Source organism: Mytilus edulis, chromosome 2 (assembly GCF_963676685.1).
Source record: "Mytilus edulis chromosome 2, xbMytEdul2.2, whole genome shotgun sequence".
Taxonomy (NCBI): domain Eukaryota; kingdom Metazoa; phylum Mollusca; class Bivalvia; order Mytilida; family Mytilidae; genus Mytilus; species Mytilus edulis.
The window spans coordinates 52,965,256-52,983,205 of NC_092345.1; the positions used below are offsets into that span (position 1 = coordinate 52,965,256).

General features: G+C 35.9%; 1 protein-coding gene across 2 annotated transcripts in view; it reads right to left on the reverse strand.

The window, feature by feature from the left end:
• Positions 1 to 8,877, reverse strand: part of LOC139510227 (programmed cell death 6-interacting protein-like) — a 47,280-nt gene extending 38,403 nt beyond the window's left edge. For both annotated transcript variants that reach the window (XM_071296704.1, XM_071296703.1), the window contains exon 1: positions 8,779 to 8,877. In XM_071296704.1, coding sequence (XP_071152805.1) covers positions 8,779 to 8,810 — 32 coding nt within the window. In that variant the 5' untranslated portion in view covers positions 8,811 to 8,877. The remainder of the gene's footprint in view (positions 1 to 8,778) is intronic.
• Between the last annotated feature and the right edge of the window lie 9,073 nt (positions 8,878 to 17,950).

Here is a 17,950-nt window from a genome sequence, read left to right on the forward strand (position 1 = left end):
TCAAAATGAGTAAGGTGCTCGTTGAAATGAGATCACCTTTTAATAAAGTAAACCACACCAGAAACGTGTTCAAAATGTTATAAAACAATGATTAATGCATTTTGAAAGTAAATAACAATTTTTCTAAATCTTCTACTTTCTGAACATTTTCTACACTATTTCAAGGGGAAAAGGGGGAGGGGGTGGCAAGGGGTTTAACTGTTATGCTGTTATGGGGCAATTTAATTCTTTGTTATCTGTTATTTTGAAAACATATTTGCTGTAAGCTGTTATTGTCTTATTCTTTGTTAGCTGTTATTGGGCTTTTAGCAGTGGCGGATCCAGAAATTTTCATAAGTGGGGGCCCACTGACTGACCTAAGAGGGGGCCCGCTCCAGTCACGCTTCAATGATTCCCTATATAAGCAACCAAATTTTTTCCCAAAAAGGGGGGGGGGCCGGGCCCCCCTCTAAATCCGCCTCTGTTTAGTTTTTTTGTTATCTGTTATTGTGATAATGTATTTGCTGTTATATAACTGTTATTGAAAATTGGAATGTAGATGCCACTGCTGGTGGACCGTGACGTTTCGTCCCCGAGGGTATTGTCGGTGATTTAGAGACAGTTTAACTTACGCGTCAAACGTTAACACTACTTTTAACGCCGTTTCCATTCACATTGTTAACGTCATCATTATCTTCTGTTAACGTTGTTCTATTGTTATGTATCATGTTACTATATACGATCAAACGAACCAGACGTTGTTTTACTGCCTGTCCAGACTTTCAGTTAACCCATCCGTCACATTGGTGTCGTGACCAGAGGATAATGACGAAAAAGAAAGCCATTAGAGTGGGTCATCGAGGAGCCGCACGGAGATTAATTTCAAAGATTGAAGAGGAATTAGAGAAAGAAACAACACAACGCGACGAAGTAGAAAGCCTATGTGAAACTTTGGAGAAGAAGAGGGATATTCTTTCGGAACTTGATAATGAAATATTAGAGGAGATTGCAGAGGAAAACATGGAAGCAGAGATAGAAGACTCAGATCGGTATGTTTTAGATATAGAACGAATTCTGACAAAAGTACGCAATTCATCAAGTTCAAAACAGAAAAACAAATCAAATGAAACTAGCTCTAATCAGAACTTAAATCCAAATGCAGCAGATTTTGTTTTTATCAACTCCACATCTACATGTAATACTCCACATCCTATGCAGAATAATGTCAATAATGATATGCAATACAGATCGTCAATGAGCGCAACAAATTCTAGCATCTACCACAAGCTACCAAAATTGAATCTACCATATTTTTATGGCAATTTGTTAAACTGGCAACCTTTCTGGGATGCGTATCAATCAACAATACACGATAACCAAACATTAACAGACGTGCAGAAATTTACGTATTTGCAAAATCAAATTCAGGGAATAGCCGCGCAATGTATCGCCGGTTTACCACTCACAAGTGCAAATTACTATCAAGCCGTATCAATACTGAGAGAGAGGTTTGGTCAGAACCACAAAATCACGAACGCATATATTCAAAATTTAATTGATTTACCCGCACCGAGGTCAAACGCAGACAGTTTGAGAAATTTTTCCGACAGAATTGAGTGTAGCATACGCGGATTAGAATCGTTAGGAACAAACGAGAGTACATTTGGAGCCATTCTTACGCCTATTATATACAATAAGTTGCCGTCCGATGTACGAAAAAACATAACCCGAGACCGCGGAAACGACGACTGGGACATCGAATCATTGAGAACAGCCATAAAGAGGGAAGTATGCGTACAGGTCGCAGGACAATCTACAGGTACAAGTAATGAAGATTTAGAAATTTTACCGACCGTTTCGTTTATTGCCGAAACATTTCCCGGAAAGAACAGAAAACAGTCACGTAAGAAATGTTTATTTTGTGAAGAATCCCACCATCCAAATACATGCAAAAACGTGAAAGATGTTGAGAAACGAATAGAAATTGTGAAGCGAAAAAAGGTATGTTTTAACTGTTTCGGAAGTCATAGAGTAGCTGAATGTAAGTCTGAATTTAAATGCCGCCAGTGCGGAAAGACATCACACGAGTATACATGTCCAAGTACATAACACAGAACCAAAGAGCTTGACCGAAAACCAGTATAGTACACAAAAGACCGTAGCACATACCGCCGTAGAGGAAACGCCACTGGAGCTAACCACATCCTTACATTCTACTGTAACTGCACATACAGATGTCTTACTGAAAACTGCCGTAACTCCAGTTTGGTCCGAAAATCGATCGATAATGTCAAATATTTTACTTGACGAGGTAGCACAGAACTCATTCATAACTGAAGATTTAGCTAAAAAATTAGAAATTGAGTCCACCGAAAAGATTGCACTGAAAATATCTGGATTTGGAGGAAACGAAGGACAAGTTCGTCATCTTGACAAAGCAAACATAGCTATCGAAACAGTTGATAATCAAAGAATAGAAATAGAAGTAATAATTGTACCAAAAATTGCCGCTCCTATTCAGACAAAATCCCAAAGGGAAATCAAAGCACTGCCATACTTACATGGTTTACGACTCGCACATCCGATATGTGCAGAAGACAAGTTTAACATATCTTTATTGATTGGCGCAGACTATTACTGGTCAATAGTTGAAGATGAAATAATAAGAGGAAATGGACCGACCGCAGTTAAGTCGAAAATTGGTTATCTCTTGTCAGGACCCGTACTAACTAAGAACGGAAGTACTTCAAAACAATCGGCAATGGTGAATATTTTGACTGATCACAGAGCCGTTGTTTGCGACTTGGAAAAGTTTTGGAACTTAGAATCGTTGGGGGTTTCAGGAAGCGATAATATTAAAAGTCAGTCTGAAGTTGTAAAAGAATACGGAGAAAAGTCTATTATACTAGAAAATGGAAAGTACACGGCTAAGTTACCATGGAAACCAGATTTCCTTCCGCTGCCGCATAACATGGAATTGGTTAAACAGAGGACAGGTAGCGTTATTAGGCGTTTAGCAAATAAACCTGATTTACTTAAAATGTATGGAGATATCATAATGGAGCAGGAGAGAAGACATTTTATTGAAAAGGTTCAGGAAACAAATCTTCCTACCGATCGACCCGTACATTATATCCCACATCACCCTGTTGCCAAGGAATCATCTACTACGCCAATACGCATTGTTTATGATTGTAGCTGCAAAGATGGAAGATAATCCAAGTCTAAATGAATGCTTAGAATCACACCCACCTGTTATGAATGACATTACGGGAATACTTATGAGATTTCGCGCTAAGAAATATGCTACAACTTCAGATTTAGAAAAGGCATTTCTACAAATACAGCTCGACGAGAAAGACCGAGATGCAACGAGATTCTTATGGCTAAGCGATCCTACAAACACATCAAGTCCGCTAATAACATATCGCTTCAAGTCCGTACTCTTCGGAGCTACATGTTCGCCATTCATTTTGAGCGCCACACTTCTCAAGCACTTCAAGGAAAATCCGGGGAAACTTTCAGACACACTTGAAAATGGGTTATATGTGGACAACATTTTAACTACTAGCTTTGATAACGAAATTAGCGTAATAGATTATTACAGGAGATCGAGAGAATTACTTACGAAAGGCGGATTCAACCTACGCTCTTGGAATTCAAACAGTCCAAAATTACAAGAAATCGCTAGCAAAGAACAAACCTTAGACAAAGATGAGCTTACTAAAATTCTTGGTATGCAATGGAACGCTAAATCGGACAAGTTGTTTTATCAAAGTAACACGTTCGAGATGGACAAAAAAGGAAAACTAACTAAACGATATATTTTACGGCAATCATCCAAGATTTTCGATCCGTTAGGACTATTAAGCCCAGTTACTGTAAAAGCGAAAATCTTTATGCAATCACTTTGGAAGCTTAATTTGGAGTGGGACGAAATATTACCGGAAGATATCCAATCAAAATGGATATTAATTTCACGAGATCTGGCATCGAGCTTAGAAACAGAGATTCATCGAAGTACTCAGACACAAAACGAGAATAACAGAAATTTACCAACTCTTCATGTATTTGCCGATGCTTCAACTCATGCGTACGGCGCATGCGCGTACATCATGTATGACAGAAAACCAACAATAGTAATGGCAAAGAATCGAGTTGCGCCTATCAAGACTATAACTTTACCAAAACTAGAGCTCATGGGGGCTGTAATTGGAGCAAGACTTGCTGATCATATTTGCAAAAACTTTCCGGAAACTTTCAGTGAAATACAATTTTGGAGTGATAGTCAAATCGTACTTAGTTGGCTTGCATCCGTAAAACCACAGAGACAATTTATCAAAAATAGAATTGAAGAAATTAAAAGTTTGAGTGGAGATAATGTATGGAGATATTGCCCTACGAAAGACAATCCCGCAGATCTGCTTACACGTGGTATAACATCTGAAGAATTGCAACAGAACGAAATATGGTTTAGTGGACCTAAATGGTTAAACAGCAAAGACGATTGGCCGACATGGAACGGAAACAATGTAACGTCTAGTGTATGTACAACAATGTCGGAGAACGATGACAAAATTGAAACAATGGAGAATAATCAAAATGTATGTATTGGTATAGGAGAAATCATAGATATCGAAAGGTACAATTCTTATAGTAAGTTAACCCGAATTACCGCATATGTAATGAGATTCGCAACAAACTGCAGAGCAACGGAAACTGAACGAAAGAAAGATTTATTACGTATTGATGAAATTGAAAATGCAAAATTCCTATGGATAAGATATAAACAAGGTAAAATATTTAGTGACGAAATAAATTGTATAGATAATTCTACAAAACGTAAAACACTTGTGCGACAATTAAAGCTCTTTCTAGACGAAAAGCAATTATTACGTTGTGGTGGCCGCCGAATAGACAATGCGACAGTAGGAGAAACAGTCAAGTTTCCATATCTGTTACCGGCTAAGGACCGTCTTACACATTTGATAGTGTTAGAAGCACATGAGAAAACACTACATTCAGGTATAAATATCACTCTAGCATACATACAACAAACATTTTGGATTCCGAAATTAAGACAGTGTGTGAAATCTATATTGATGAAATGTGTAACGTGCCGAAAAGTAATTGGAAAATCTTATCCCGCACCAGAAATTCCACCATTACCAAAGGAGAGAGTTCAAGATGCTACACCCTTTAGCATAACCGGTGTAGACTTCACAGGAGCTCTAACGATAAGGAACAGACACAACGAAGAATCGAAGGCTTACATTTGCCTATTTACATGTGCTGTCACTCGAGCAGTACACTTGGAATTAGTTTACGATCTCAGCGAAGAATCTTTTTTATTGTGTTTCCGGAGATTTGTAAGTCGACGATCAGTGCCGAAAATAATGATGTCAGACAATGCGCTAACATTTAAAGCTGCTTCAAACGAAATTTCACGACTTTGCAATTCTAGAAAAGTTAAAGAAAATATTCAGAATTATGGCATTGAATGGAAATTCATCCCAAATAGAGCTCCATGGTTCGGGGGCATGTGGGAAAGAATGATTGGCTTAACAAAAACATCACTTAAGAAAGTATTAGGACGTGCACATGTCAACGATGAGACTCTAAGGACTGTATTAACAGAGATCGAAGCCACACTCAACGATCGACCAGTGACGTATATTTCAACAGATATCAGAGATCCGGAGCCGCTTACACCATCCCATCTTATACATGGACGAAGGATAACAACTTTACCGTATGTATCGTCAAATAGTGCTATTGACAATCTAAATGTATGTGAATTAACACACACAAACTTGAACAATCAAGCGATACGACAGAGACAATTGATTGAGAACTTCTGGACAAGATGGAAAGGAGAATACCTTACTTCATTGCGAGAATATCACCAAAGAGCTGGAGTCGACGTTCGGAAGATTAAAGAAGGCGATGTCGTTCAGATACACGACGAATCAAAGCGCGTGCATTGGAGACTTGGAGTTGTGCAGGACACTATTAAAGGCAAGGATGGCTTAGTACGCGTCGCTATGGTGCGTACCAAATCAGGAATTACAAATCGACCCGTGACGAAACTCTACCCATTAGAAGTCAACAGCATGGAATGTTATCTGAGACGAAGTGAACGAAGAAACTAACGTGTGTGAACAGACTTGTTAATTTTTCTTTTTTGTGAAAAGATTGTCAAATTCAAAGAGTTTTTTACGTAATCTCATAATTTAATATTTTTTTAATTTATTTGTGAGATCAATCTATTTTTGTTCTTTCCGCATGACACTATATATCACAGCTAATGGACATTGCATCTGGTGGCCCCGAGTATGTCGGTGATTTAGAGACAGTTTAACTTACGCGTCAAACGTTAACACTACTTTTAACGCCGTTTCCATTCACATTGTTAACGTCATCATTATCTTCTGTTAACGTTGTTCTATTGTTATGTATCATGTTACTATATTGAGTTGAGATTATACGATCAAACGAACCAGACGTTGTTTTACTGCCTGTCCAGACTTTCAGTTAACCCATCCGTCACAGGTATCACCAGCCCAATAGTCAACATCTAGGTGTTGACATGAATATCAATAATATGGTCATTTTTATAAATTTCCTGTTTTCAAAACTTTGAATTTTACGAAAAACTAAGGATTTTCTTATCCCAGGCATAGATTACCTTAGCCGTATTTGGCACAACATTTTGGAATTTTAGATCCTCAATGCTCTTCAACTTTGTACTTGTTTGGCTTTATAAATATTTTGACATGAGCGTCACTGATGACTCTTATGTAGACGAAACGCGCGTCTGGAGTACTAAATTATAATCCTGGTACCTATGATAACTATTTACACCACTGGGTCGATGCCACTGCTGGTGAACGTTTCGTCCCCGAGGGTATCACCAGCCCAGTAGTCAACATTTAGGTGTTTACATGAATATCAATAATATGGTCATTTTTATAAATTCCTGTTTTCAAAACTTTGAATTTACAAAAAACTAAGGATTTTCTTATCCCAGGCATAGATTACCTTAGCCGTATTTGGCACAACTTTTTGGAATTTTAGATCCTCAATGCTCTTCAACTTTGTACTTGTTTGGCTTTATAAATATTTTGACATGAGCGTCACTAATGAGTCTTATGTAGACGAAACGCGCGTCTGGCGTACTAAATTATAATCCTGGTACCTTTGATAACTATTTACACCACTGGGTCGATGCCATTGCTGGTGAACGTTTCGTCCCCGAGGGTATCACCAGCCCAGTAGTCAACATTTAGGTGTTGACATGTGAATATCAATAACATGGTCATTTTTATAAATTTCCTGTTTTCAAAACTTTGAATTTTACGAAAAACTAAGGATTTTCTTATCCCAGGCATAGATTACCTTAGTCGTATTTGGCACAACATTTTGGAATTTTAGTTCCTCAATGCTCTTCAACTTTTTACTTGTTTGGCTTTATAAATATTTTGACATGAGCGTCACTGATGAGTCTTATGAAGACGAAACGCGCGTCTGGCGTACTAAATTATAATCCTGGTACCTTTGATAACAATTAGCATGATTTTTTCGACAGTCAATATTCGGTATAAATTGAAGATCATTGGCCATTGGGGTCTACCACTACTAATGTTTGTCCCGTATTCAGAGAAGGATTCCATTAACATATACCCATCACAGAAGTGAGATCCAGGACAATTCAAGTATATCTTATGACTATTCTTTGTAATAAATTCCATTTTTTTAATGAATGTGTATTTAGAATTATCTTAATTTTTTGTATGAGAATAATGTTCCTTGTTTTCCGTACGAACATAGAAAATCACCCCTTTTTAATTAATAAAACCCGTTAACTCGGAAACGTAAAATCTAAAATCTAAAATTTATAAAAATTGAAAGTTACCTCATGTTAATAGATATAAACAATTCACCAAATTTCCTTGCTTTGTGAAAGCATTTTTGAGATATTATCAGAAAACTGAGAAAAAAAACAAACACCAATTTTATTGAATAAAAACCCATTACCCAGAAACTTAAAATCTAAAATTTATAAAAAAAAAAAAGAAAAAAAAAGGGAGCTCACGTCAATAGATATAACAAATTTCCCAAAGTTTAATGCAAATGGTTAAAGAGTTTTTGAGTTAATGTCCGACATGTTGACAACAGACGGACGACAGTATACCATAATACGTTCCGTAAACGATCGTATAAAAAATATTATAATATATTGAGTAGTAATTTAAACACATTCTAGATACATAAATTAATACTAAAAACATAGTCATAAAAAATGGAATGCATTACAAAGGATTATATCCGTAATAAGAATTACTGATTTGTCAAAGACCGAATTATTTTAATATTTCATTTACTGTTATCTGTTTTTGTCCATTTTAATTCCTTGTTATCTGTTATGAGCCAAATCAATTTGCTGTTTTGCTGTTATTGGGACCCCCTTGCCCCCCTCTTTCAATTTTTATTTGAAAGTTATAGGGACTGGTCATGGAAGAAAGGGGGGGGGGCTAATTAAGTGGTGGGGCCTTGACCAAATTAGGTCATGGCAAGGGGTGTCTTATTTTCAGTACTTCAAAAAATTTGGCACAAAAGAATTTTTCGGCTCACTACGCTCGGCTCAAATCTAAAAACTCAATCCCTATAAGTTTCAACATTTTCCAAGAGTTATTATTATCTAATGGCCCCCTCGCTAATGTTGATGTACAGTACTGACATTTTTTTTGGTTTTTGGTTTTTGCTTATGACTACCTCATGAAGATATTGTTTAATTACATTTTAGCATTGCACAAGCCTTGATAAACCATGCGTTTCTCGGACTGTTTATGACATCTTTACACTAAATCCGTTGGACGTGCACTAGTGGCTATTTACATGTTAAAACGGTCTCTGTGTAATTAAAATTATGTACATGATGTAACTGTCTGAATTTAAGAAGTGCATAGATTACAGTAACTATGATTACTCTTTTTTTCGATGCTTTTGTGTTTATTGTTTCAGTGCCTCTTGTCGATATTTTGAGTTGCAAATTGCAATTTGATTTTACAGTTTGTTATATTGCTCTATAACACGGATGTCACAGATTATGGGAGGGTTGAGCGCTCATACACATGTTTTACCCTGCCATATTCGTTATGTATAAAAAAAAAAAAAAAGAAGACGTGGTATGATTGCCAATATGAGACAACTATCCACAAAAGACCAAAATGACACAGACATAAACAACGATAGGTCACCGTACGGCATTCAACAATGAGCAAAGCCCATACCGCATAGTCAGCTATAAAAGGCCCGATAAGACAATGTAAAACAATTCAAACGAGAAAACTAACGGTCTTCAATTTATGTAAAAAAAAAATGAACGAAAAACAAATATGTAACACATAAACAAACGGCAACCACTGAATAACAAGCTCCTGACTTGGGACAGGCACATGCATACATAAATAATGTGGCGGGGGTTAAACATGTTAGCGGGATGTGCATGTCTCAAGTCAGGAGCTTATGTGACGCGATGGTCTCAGTCAGGAGCCTGTATAGTGACAGTGGTTTTCCTCAAGTGAAGTTCAGTTTTGCTATACGTGTATTTGACGGTTCTTTGTAAATTATTTTTTTTTTTATAGATGAGACATGTTTCATGTCGGTCCTTCTAAAGCTGACTATATAGTATGCGTTTTTCTCGTTGTTTGAGGCTGTACGGTGGCCTGTAATTACTTACTACTATTTAATTTAATCACTGTCGAGCCTTCAAGGTCATATGCAATTATACCACATCTCTCATTTTAAAAATATCAAAATAAATTTCACTAAAGTCACATACAACTTCTTTCACTTTTATCCCCAGATCCAATCTGATGCAATATTTTATTGAACGTTTCTTTCTATAAAAGTATTGAGAAATGATATGAAAAGAAATTCCATTGTCCCCCTCCCAAATGAAAGTAAATGATTAGTCCCTTATGAAGATTTTATTTCTTATTTTTACCCTTCCGATACGAATCTAATGAACTTATGAATAAATCTAAACAATCTAAGCTTAGAAATTTGTGCAATTTTAGTAGAGTTATAAACGATGAGATGGATTCTCTCGATTAACCTTCTCCCTCCTCTGCCATACGTTAAGGTCTTCACTGCACATTTTTATGTATTTCTATTGTATTGTTTATTTACCCATGAACATATATACCTTTGTAATATTGTATATTATGTCTATCTTCTTCTTTGTACCTTTGTATTTTCAGTGGTTTATCAGAATAAAGTATATATATACGTAACTTATGCAAGAAGTTCTTTTAAAAGATACAGACTTTTGGTCATCACCATTATCTGGCGTTGTTCGCCATATTTGATGTATCAAAAAGTTTGAAGTACATTTGCTTCTGGAACACATCTGACAAGTTTGGTCTTATTTGGTTGTGATTTAAGGGTATTGTAGGCTCGAGATTACAGGAAAAAAGGATGAATAAATGACGGTCACAGTTTTCATTATCGTTGAAAACTAACATTGGCGAAAATAATAAATAATAAGAGATTGGGCCTCATGAACAGCAATAATAATCCAGTATTTCTTAGATACTATAAGAGGTAGATCAGCTGTATTTGGTGTATAGGGAATGATTGTAAGGTATACGTTTATCTAGCAGATTATGGTCTGAACTTGAACTTTTTTTTATGGTTTACTGCAGTGGCGGATCCAGCCATTTTAAAGGGGGGGGGGGGTTCCCATCCAAGAGTAAAGGGGGGTTCCAACTATATGCTCCCATTCAAATGCATTGATCGTCCAAAATAAAGGGGGGTTTCAACCCCCGGAACACCCCCCCCCCCCTGGATCCGCCACTGTACTGGACAATTGAGATATCACAAAACACGTTCATCCCCCCGCCGCATTTTTTTGTCGCTTGTCCAAAGTCAGGAACCGCTGGTCGGCTTTGTTAGTTAGTCTTGTATGTTTTTTTATTTTTTTATTTTTGGTTATTTAGATGTTTTGAAGTTTAGAAGTGTGACTTCCATTTTGATTGTTTTCTGGTACTATGTAATTTTGAATACCTTCCCTTTAAAATTGCTGGGTAGGTAGCTGTTCACAGAAGTAAAACCGTTGTCTTTTTTAATATAGGGTATACAATTCCACGTTTGAAGGTATTAGGATTCAAAATCTTTTTGAAAATTTGTTCAATTATTTATACGGTGCTATTTCTTTTAGTTCTGCACTAAGTTTAGTTCAACAATAGCTTTTGAAATATTGGAGGGTTGTGATTAATTTGTAGGTATTAGTCTGAAAAGAGTTGCTATACTGTTGTCGAATTTTTCACATATTAACGGATAGCTTATCATATTGTGATGGTTTTGGTGCACTCAAATCTCATAGTAGATTGCAAAAAGCTTTCCTTTAAAGTTTAATCTAAAGGTGAAAAAAGAAAGGTATTTTCATCAACTCAAGCCTATTTTGTTTCTCCTAATTAGTTTATATATAGATCTGTGATCCTGAAATATTCATGATTTGGCTATGAGCGGGGTTCCTGTTGATATATTGTTTTGCATGTTGAGATTATCTGAATTTCCTCTTTTCCCTTCAATTCCAGTTGTAAATTGCGACCCGATTGTTTGACTATATCGAACGATGTAGTATACAGGCTAGCAGAGGCGGATTTAGGGGGGGGGGGCCCTTTTTGGGGAAAAATTTGGTTGCTTATATAGGGAATCACTGAAGCGTGACTGGAGCGGGCCCCCTCTTAGGTCAGTCAGTGGGCCCCCACTTATGAAAATTTCTGGATCCGCCACTGGCTAGTTCAGAAGTCTCTTGATATTTCTAAAACATGTAGTGAAGCTTTCCATTTTGTCCTTAAGTTAGGTTAGATACACCAAATTTCGGTATTTATGAGACAATTTGATATACTGTCAATTTGTATATTGATTTTCTTTTTTCGTAGTTCGTTCTGTTGCAACACCTTAGAAAAATACCCATATAATTCTAATCATCTCTCTTTTTTTTCAAATAAATTTGGGGTTTCCTTTATTGTTGATTGGGTTTCATTGCGTGTCGGAGAGGAATAATGATGTTGATTTTTAGATTGCAACACAGTGTGTAGATGAACTGTCATAGGATTTATGTGAAAATTCTCATTTTGTAGATATATGGTTTATGGTTGAAATAAAATTGAGAATGGAAATGGGGAATGTGTCAAAGAGACAACAACCCGACCATAGAACAGACAACAGAAGGTCACCAATAGGTCTTCAATGCAGCGAGAAATTCCCACACCCGGAGGCGTCCTTCAGCTGGCTCCTAAATAAATATATATACTAATTCAGTGATAATGAACGCCATACTAAACTCCAAATTATACGCAAGAAACTAAAATTCTACAAGACCAACAAAGACCAGAGGCTCCTGACTTGGGACAGGTGCAAAAATACCTCTAGCCAATGTAAATGCATAACAATACGCACATTAAAATTCAGTTCAAGAGAAGTGCGAGTCTGATGTCAGAAGATGTAACAAAAGAAAATAAACAAAATGACAATAATACATAAATAGCAACAGACTACTAGCAGTTAACTGACATGCCAGCTCCAGACTTCAGTTTAACTGATTGAAAGATTATGTCTTCATCATATGCATATCAGACACAATCCCTCCCTAGGGGTTTAGTATCACACCATCATAACATATATCATTTATATGAGAAGAACATAACCCGTGTCATGCCAACAACTGGTTTTTTTTCTTCAAATAAATGTGTTTAGTTCCGATGCAAAGACCCTAGTATATTGAAAGTATATAATAGATCTGTGAAGAGCCAATTTGTAAATTATGAAAAAAAGGTTGGTTGACATCCTTTATCAGGAAAAACAAATTGAAACTCCTGGACAAAGTGTTTAAACTCTATCATGCGTTTTCATTCTCGATGGAAGTAGCGTCCCATTGAGATCTTCAGGCAAGATGTCTACATATTTTAAAGGATTTTTTTTTATATCTAGACGCTCAACCTTTAGAGTTTTAAGTTTGGTCTATTTTTGGCATATTTTTTTATAACCATGATACGAATGTTTCCTTTCTCTAATTTTCTAATTTGTTGGAGAATCGTTTTGACCATTACCTTGATACTTTCCTTATGTGGGAAAATCAGGTTGATTATTTTTGGGTATCATTGGAGAGGGCCCTCTTCCCCTTAATGAAAACTTCTGGATCCAACACTTCAGGCTTCTTTGTTTGGTGAAGGTATAAATGAAATCTTCAAGTACTCTGGTTTCTTGAATGATTAACTGTTGCCAATGCCATCGTTGCATCTATAGTCGATAGTTGATAAATTGTGTGTTCAGAATACGGGTATCATGTGGATATCACGTGATTCATGCTGATTTCTTGCTGTTTTTTGCTGAGTATCAGATGAATGGGCACCATATGAAATGAATTGGGAATACGAGTTCAAATGAAATAAATGAATTAACATAGCAGGTAGGATCAGGTATAGGTTGCAGTATAAAGTGAAATAACAAGAAGAATGTGTCCATAGTACACGGATGCCCCACTCGCACTATCAGTTTCCATGTTCAGTCGCACCGTGAAATTGGGGTCAAAACTTTAATTTGGCATTTAAATTAGAAAGATCATATCATAGGGAACATGTGTACTAAGTTTCAAGTTGATTGAACTTCAACTTCATCAAAAACTACCTTGACCAAAAACTTTAACCTGAACTTCGCACGATCATTTTCTATGTTCAGTGAACCATGAAACTTGGGTCAAAACTTTAATTTGGCATTAAAATAAGAAAGATCATATCATGGGGAAAATGTGTACGAAGTTTTAAAGTTGATTGGACTTCAACTTCATCAAAAACTACTTTGACCAAAAACTTTAACCTGAAGCCGGACGAACGGACGCACGGACGGACGAACGGACGCACAGACCAGAAAACATAATGCCCTTCTGCTATCGTAGGTGGGGCATAAAAATACCGAACTCCAAGAAATTCATAACAAAAAGTCCCTGAACAAATAGCAATATCAAAAGTTCATACACATCAAACGAATGGATAACAACTGTCACATTCCTGACTTTGTATAGGCATTTCTGAAGTAGAAAATGGTGTATGACAGTCACATACATTTCCATGATATTTACAGCAATATGTGAGCAAAACAAGCAATATAGGAAAACACGTAAATTAAGGGGATACAGCCGATGTCATTTAAGAATCAAAGTGCTTGTAAGCACTGAACGGTAAAGATTTCTTCAATTTATTATTGGGAAGTAAAATTAATTATTGCATTGGTTGCAGTTGATTAAATTGCATTCTAGACAAATTAAGATAGCTCCAAATGTTTAAAGGTGATGTTAAAATTGACATCATTTTATTTTTAGAGCAGATATTAGATTCCTTCACCTTGCAAAATTTGTAATTTTCTTGACAAGTGTACAATATTTTGTGCCTTGAATATCTGAGCATATATATTATATCAATAAATTTCTTGATATATTCATGATAGGATTATAGATTGTTTTGATCAATGCACTATATTTTGTGTATCAAAAAAGGTAGTGATAAGCCTTGGAAAATATCCTCGAGTAGATATCAAGTCAGTCCCATAAGATTTTGATTGCATTTCATGCAATCTTTACCTAAAACAAAAATGTTGGCCATCTAGATTTGATGGTTGACAATTTGCCTTTACATGCAGTAGTTGTTAATAATAGTATTCAGTGGCGGATCCAGAAATTTTCATAAGTGGGGGCCCACTGACTGACCTAAGAGGGGGCCCGCTCCAGTCATGCTTCAGTGATTCCCTATATAAGCAACCAAATTTTTTCCCAAAAAGGGCCCCCCCCCCCCTAAATCCGCCTCTGGGATTGGTTGAACTTCAATGACATCTATCTTGTAAATGGTTGTGATAATGTTGTTGGTGGATTAGATATATGGGATTTGCATCAACCATTTGCATTGGCAAATTGTGTTTGGATAACTGTAGGTTCAATGTAGATCACAGTTGTTGGTTTGTTGAGTTAGACGTTGCATGGTTAATCACAGACAACTATATATAATCATGCAAGGTTTTGCTGTAGATGGGATGTATGTGTAGTGGATGGACTGAAAAATGACACTATGCTTGAGAAAAAAGATAGTTATTGAGTGATGAGGATAAGTGTCGAAACTTTCACTGGATAAGAAATTCTAGATTGCATTGCAAGTCGTGAGTCCTATATTTTGTACAATTTGAGTTCCAACATTCTGATCATATAATCACTTGATTCATCTTGAATTTGTTGTTGACACCAGTTGTTCTGATGGTGTTGATTTTTCGTATTTAATAGCCAGGGGTGGTGCTAAATTGCTCTTTGAGTTTGGTAGCAAAAGTGGGAGAATTTCAAGTTGGAATAGAATTTATTGTAGTTTTGGTGTTTTCAGTTGATTAATTTCATAATTTTCCAGATGAAGAATTTTGGTCTTAAGATAATGGAATGTTCATTTGATTCTCATGGTGGGGGAAAAGGGGGGAGGGCATACATATTTTACAAATGATTAAATATTCTGCAATACATAATGTATGATACATTTGTTTGCACAAGTGCAATCTTCAAAAAACAAATAAGCATGTTTAGCATCAATTTAGTTTAAAAAGTAAATCTTAAGAAAAAGTACTGGACACCCATAATATCAAATGGTAATCTCCAGTCTTTAATCTATCTTATCTAATATTCTTCATCACTACACTGAATATGATCACTTCAATATATTAGTCAAGGACATATCTGTGTGTCACAAAGTATATAAGATGGGTATTAGCCATTGTTCTCAGTCTAAAAGGTTAAGAGAAACTAAATGCAATAACTGTTTCTTATCTCCTATATGTTCTGATCATCAGGCCCAACATTTTAATAAAGAGGAATGAAATATACCAGAGGGACAATCAAACTCATAGATTGAAAATAAACTGACAATGCCATGGCTAAAAATAAAAAGACAAACAGAAAAACAATAGTACAGAAGACATAGCATAGAAAACTAATGACTAAGCAACACAAACCCCACCAAAAACTGGGGGTGATCTCAGGTGCTCCAGAAGGGTAAGCAGATCCTCTCCACATGTGGCACCCATCGTGTTGCTCATGTTATTACAAATAGGATAAACATTCTAATTCAGTAGGTCACACTCATGAAAAGGTAAGATTATTGTAGCTACAACATATGGAACATATCCGATATCATCTGTGAATTCCATAACGGTCAACCAACTCGTGATGGCGTCTGTAAAATTTAAGAAGGGATGATTTCAACTTCACCAATATGAAAATATTGGTTTAATAGCTTCCTTGTGAGCAGTAATCCTCTATCAAGGAAATCATGATAGGAAATACAAGCCAGGGTATAGTAACAAATTACCCATCACTTCAATATCAATGAACCTTCCTTCAGCCCTTAAAATAATAAAGTGGATGCAAAATCTATAAAGGCTGTTTGCTCTTCTCCTTTCTGAATTTTTGCTCGATATTTAGAATCATTTTGTTTTATCCATGTTGTGCAACTTAACACTTTTCCCAGCTAGCCCTTACTTTAAAAAATTTATTACATGTAGTTTAAAAGGCCATATTTGAATATGCAATAAAATCTTTTTTAATTTTCTTATTTTGTTAGACAAAAAGGATGTCAATGTTTAATGTATGATAAGTCTAGAGAGAACGTTTTCCTGTTTCCCGCAAAACATTCAATGGCTTGTATCTAAAAAAAAAAGCACACAGACCCTTCATTTTTTTCTGCTTGAAACAGAGTAGTAAACATCCTCAAAGGGATTTGAGAGGGTGAGTGAGGGTAAGGAGATAAATTATAATTGAGAATGGAAATGGGGAATATGTCAAACAGACAACCCGACCAAAAAGTCTATCAGATAAACATAGGTTATTCTTCTTTACAAAGTATGACTATTTCTCACAACTGTCCTTGTTATTGACTCCTAGGAGTCGATATTAAGAATTGAACGATGGACAGTTAGTGCGTGAATTTTTCTTGCTACCTGATTGGAAGATATTACGGGACGTGAATAATCAAAGTTTATTGATTGGTTAGGACAATCCAAACCTAGTAAATGTCCTTCAATCCCGTAGAGTATCGGATTTGTCCTCTCTATTTTAGCAATTAGATTTTGCCTGGTCAATAATCATGCATATTCATGATATTGGTACACAGGTAACTTTTATCTATAAATAGTCGAATCTTCTGGAGTTTCGTAAACAACAACATTAAATGATATATACTACTTCATAACATGTGACATCACCTGTGTGGTAAAATTTGATGATTGATGCACCTGGCTATTATAGTAAATGAATTAATCTACAAAGTGAGAGCACTTTCCATTTTCCTCAGCTAAGAGTCGACTAGCCCTTTTTGAAAGGCTAAGGCTTGTAACTAATATAATCTTTAAAAATATCCTGGAGGTGAATTTATTTCAAAGCAAAATGACAGCCATAATGTTTGAATTTATTTGGGTAAAATCTGATAAACACTATTTTAATTATTTTTTTTTTATCTCAAAAAATATTTTTGTCCTTGAACATGAGAAGCAGAAATCATGGACACACAGATACAAACAATTATGGTCTCTAAGAATGCTTGATTAATCCTCACCATAATCTTAGAATGGAACCAATAAATGGTCAGCTAGCATTTATGAGGCCCCTCATGGGGGGGTCCTAGTAATCACATAATCACCATTTTTTTGCCAATATAATCACATAATCATTAAATATTTGCTTATCTTTAGTAATCAAATAATCATAAACTAAAAATACAGTCCTAGGTAATCAAATAATCATGAAATATTTGGCTTAATAATCAAATAATCATTAAAAAAACGGCCAAGTAATCACATAATCAAAAACCCCATGAGGGCCCTCATTTATCTAGGTAGAGGAAATTTAAAATGGCAAAATACACTTTCAACTATGAAG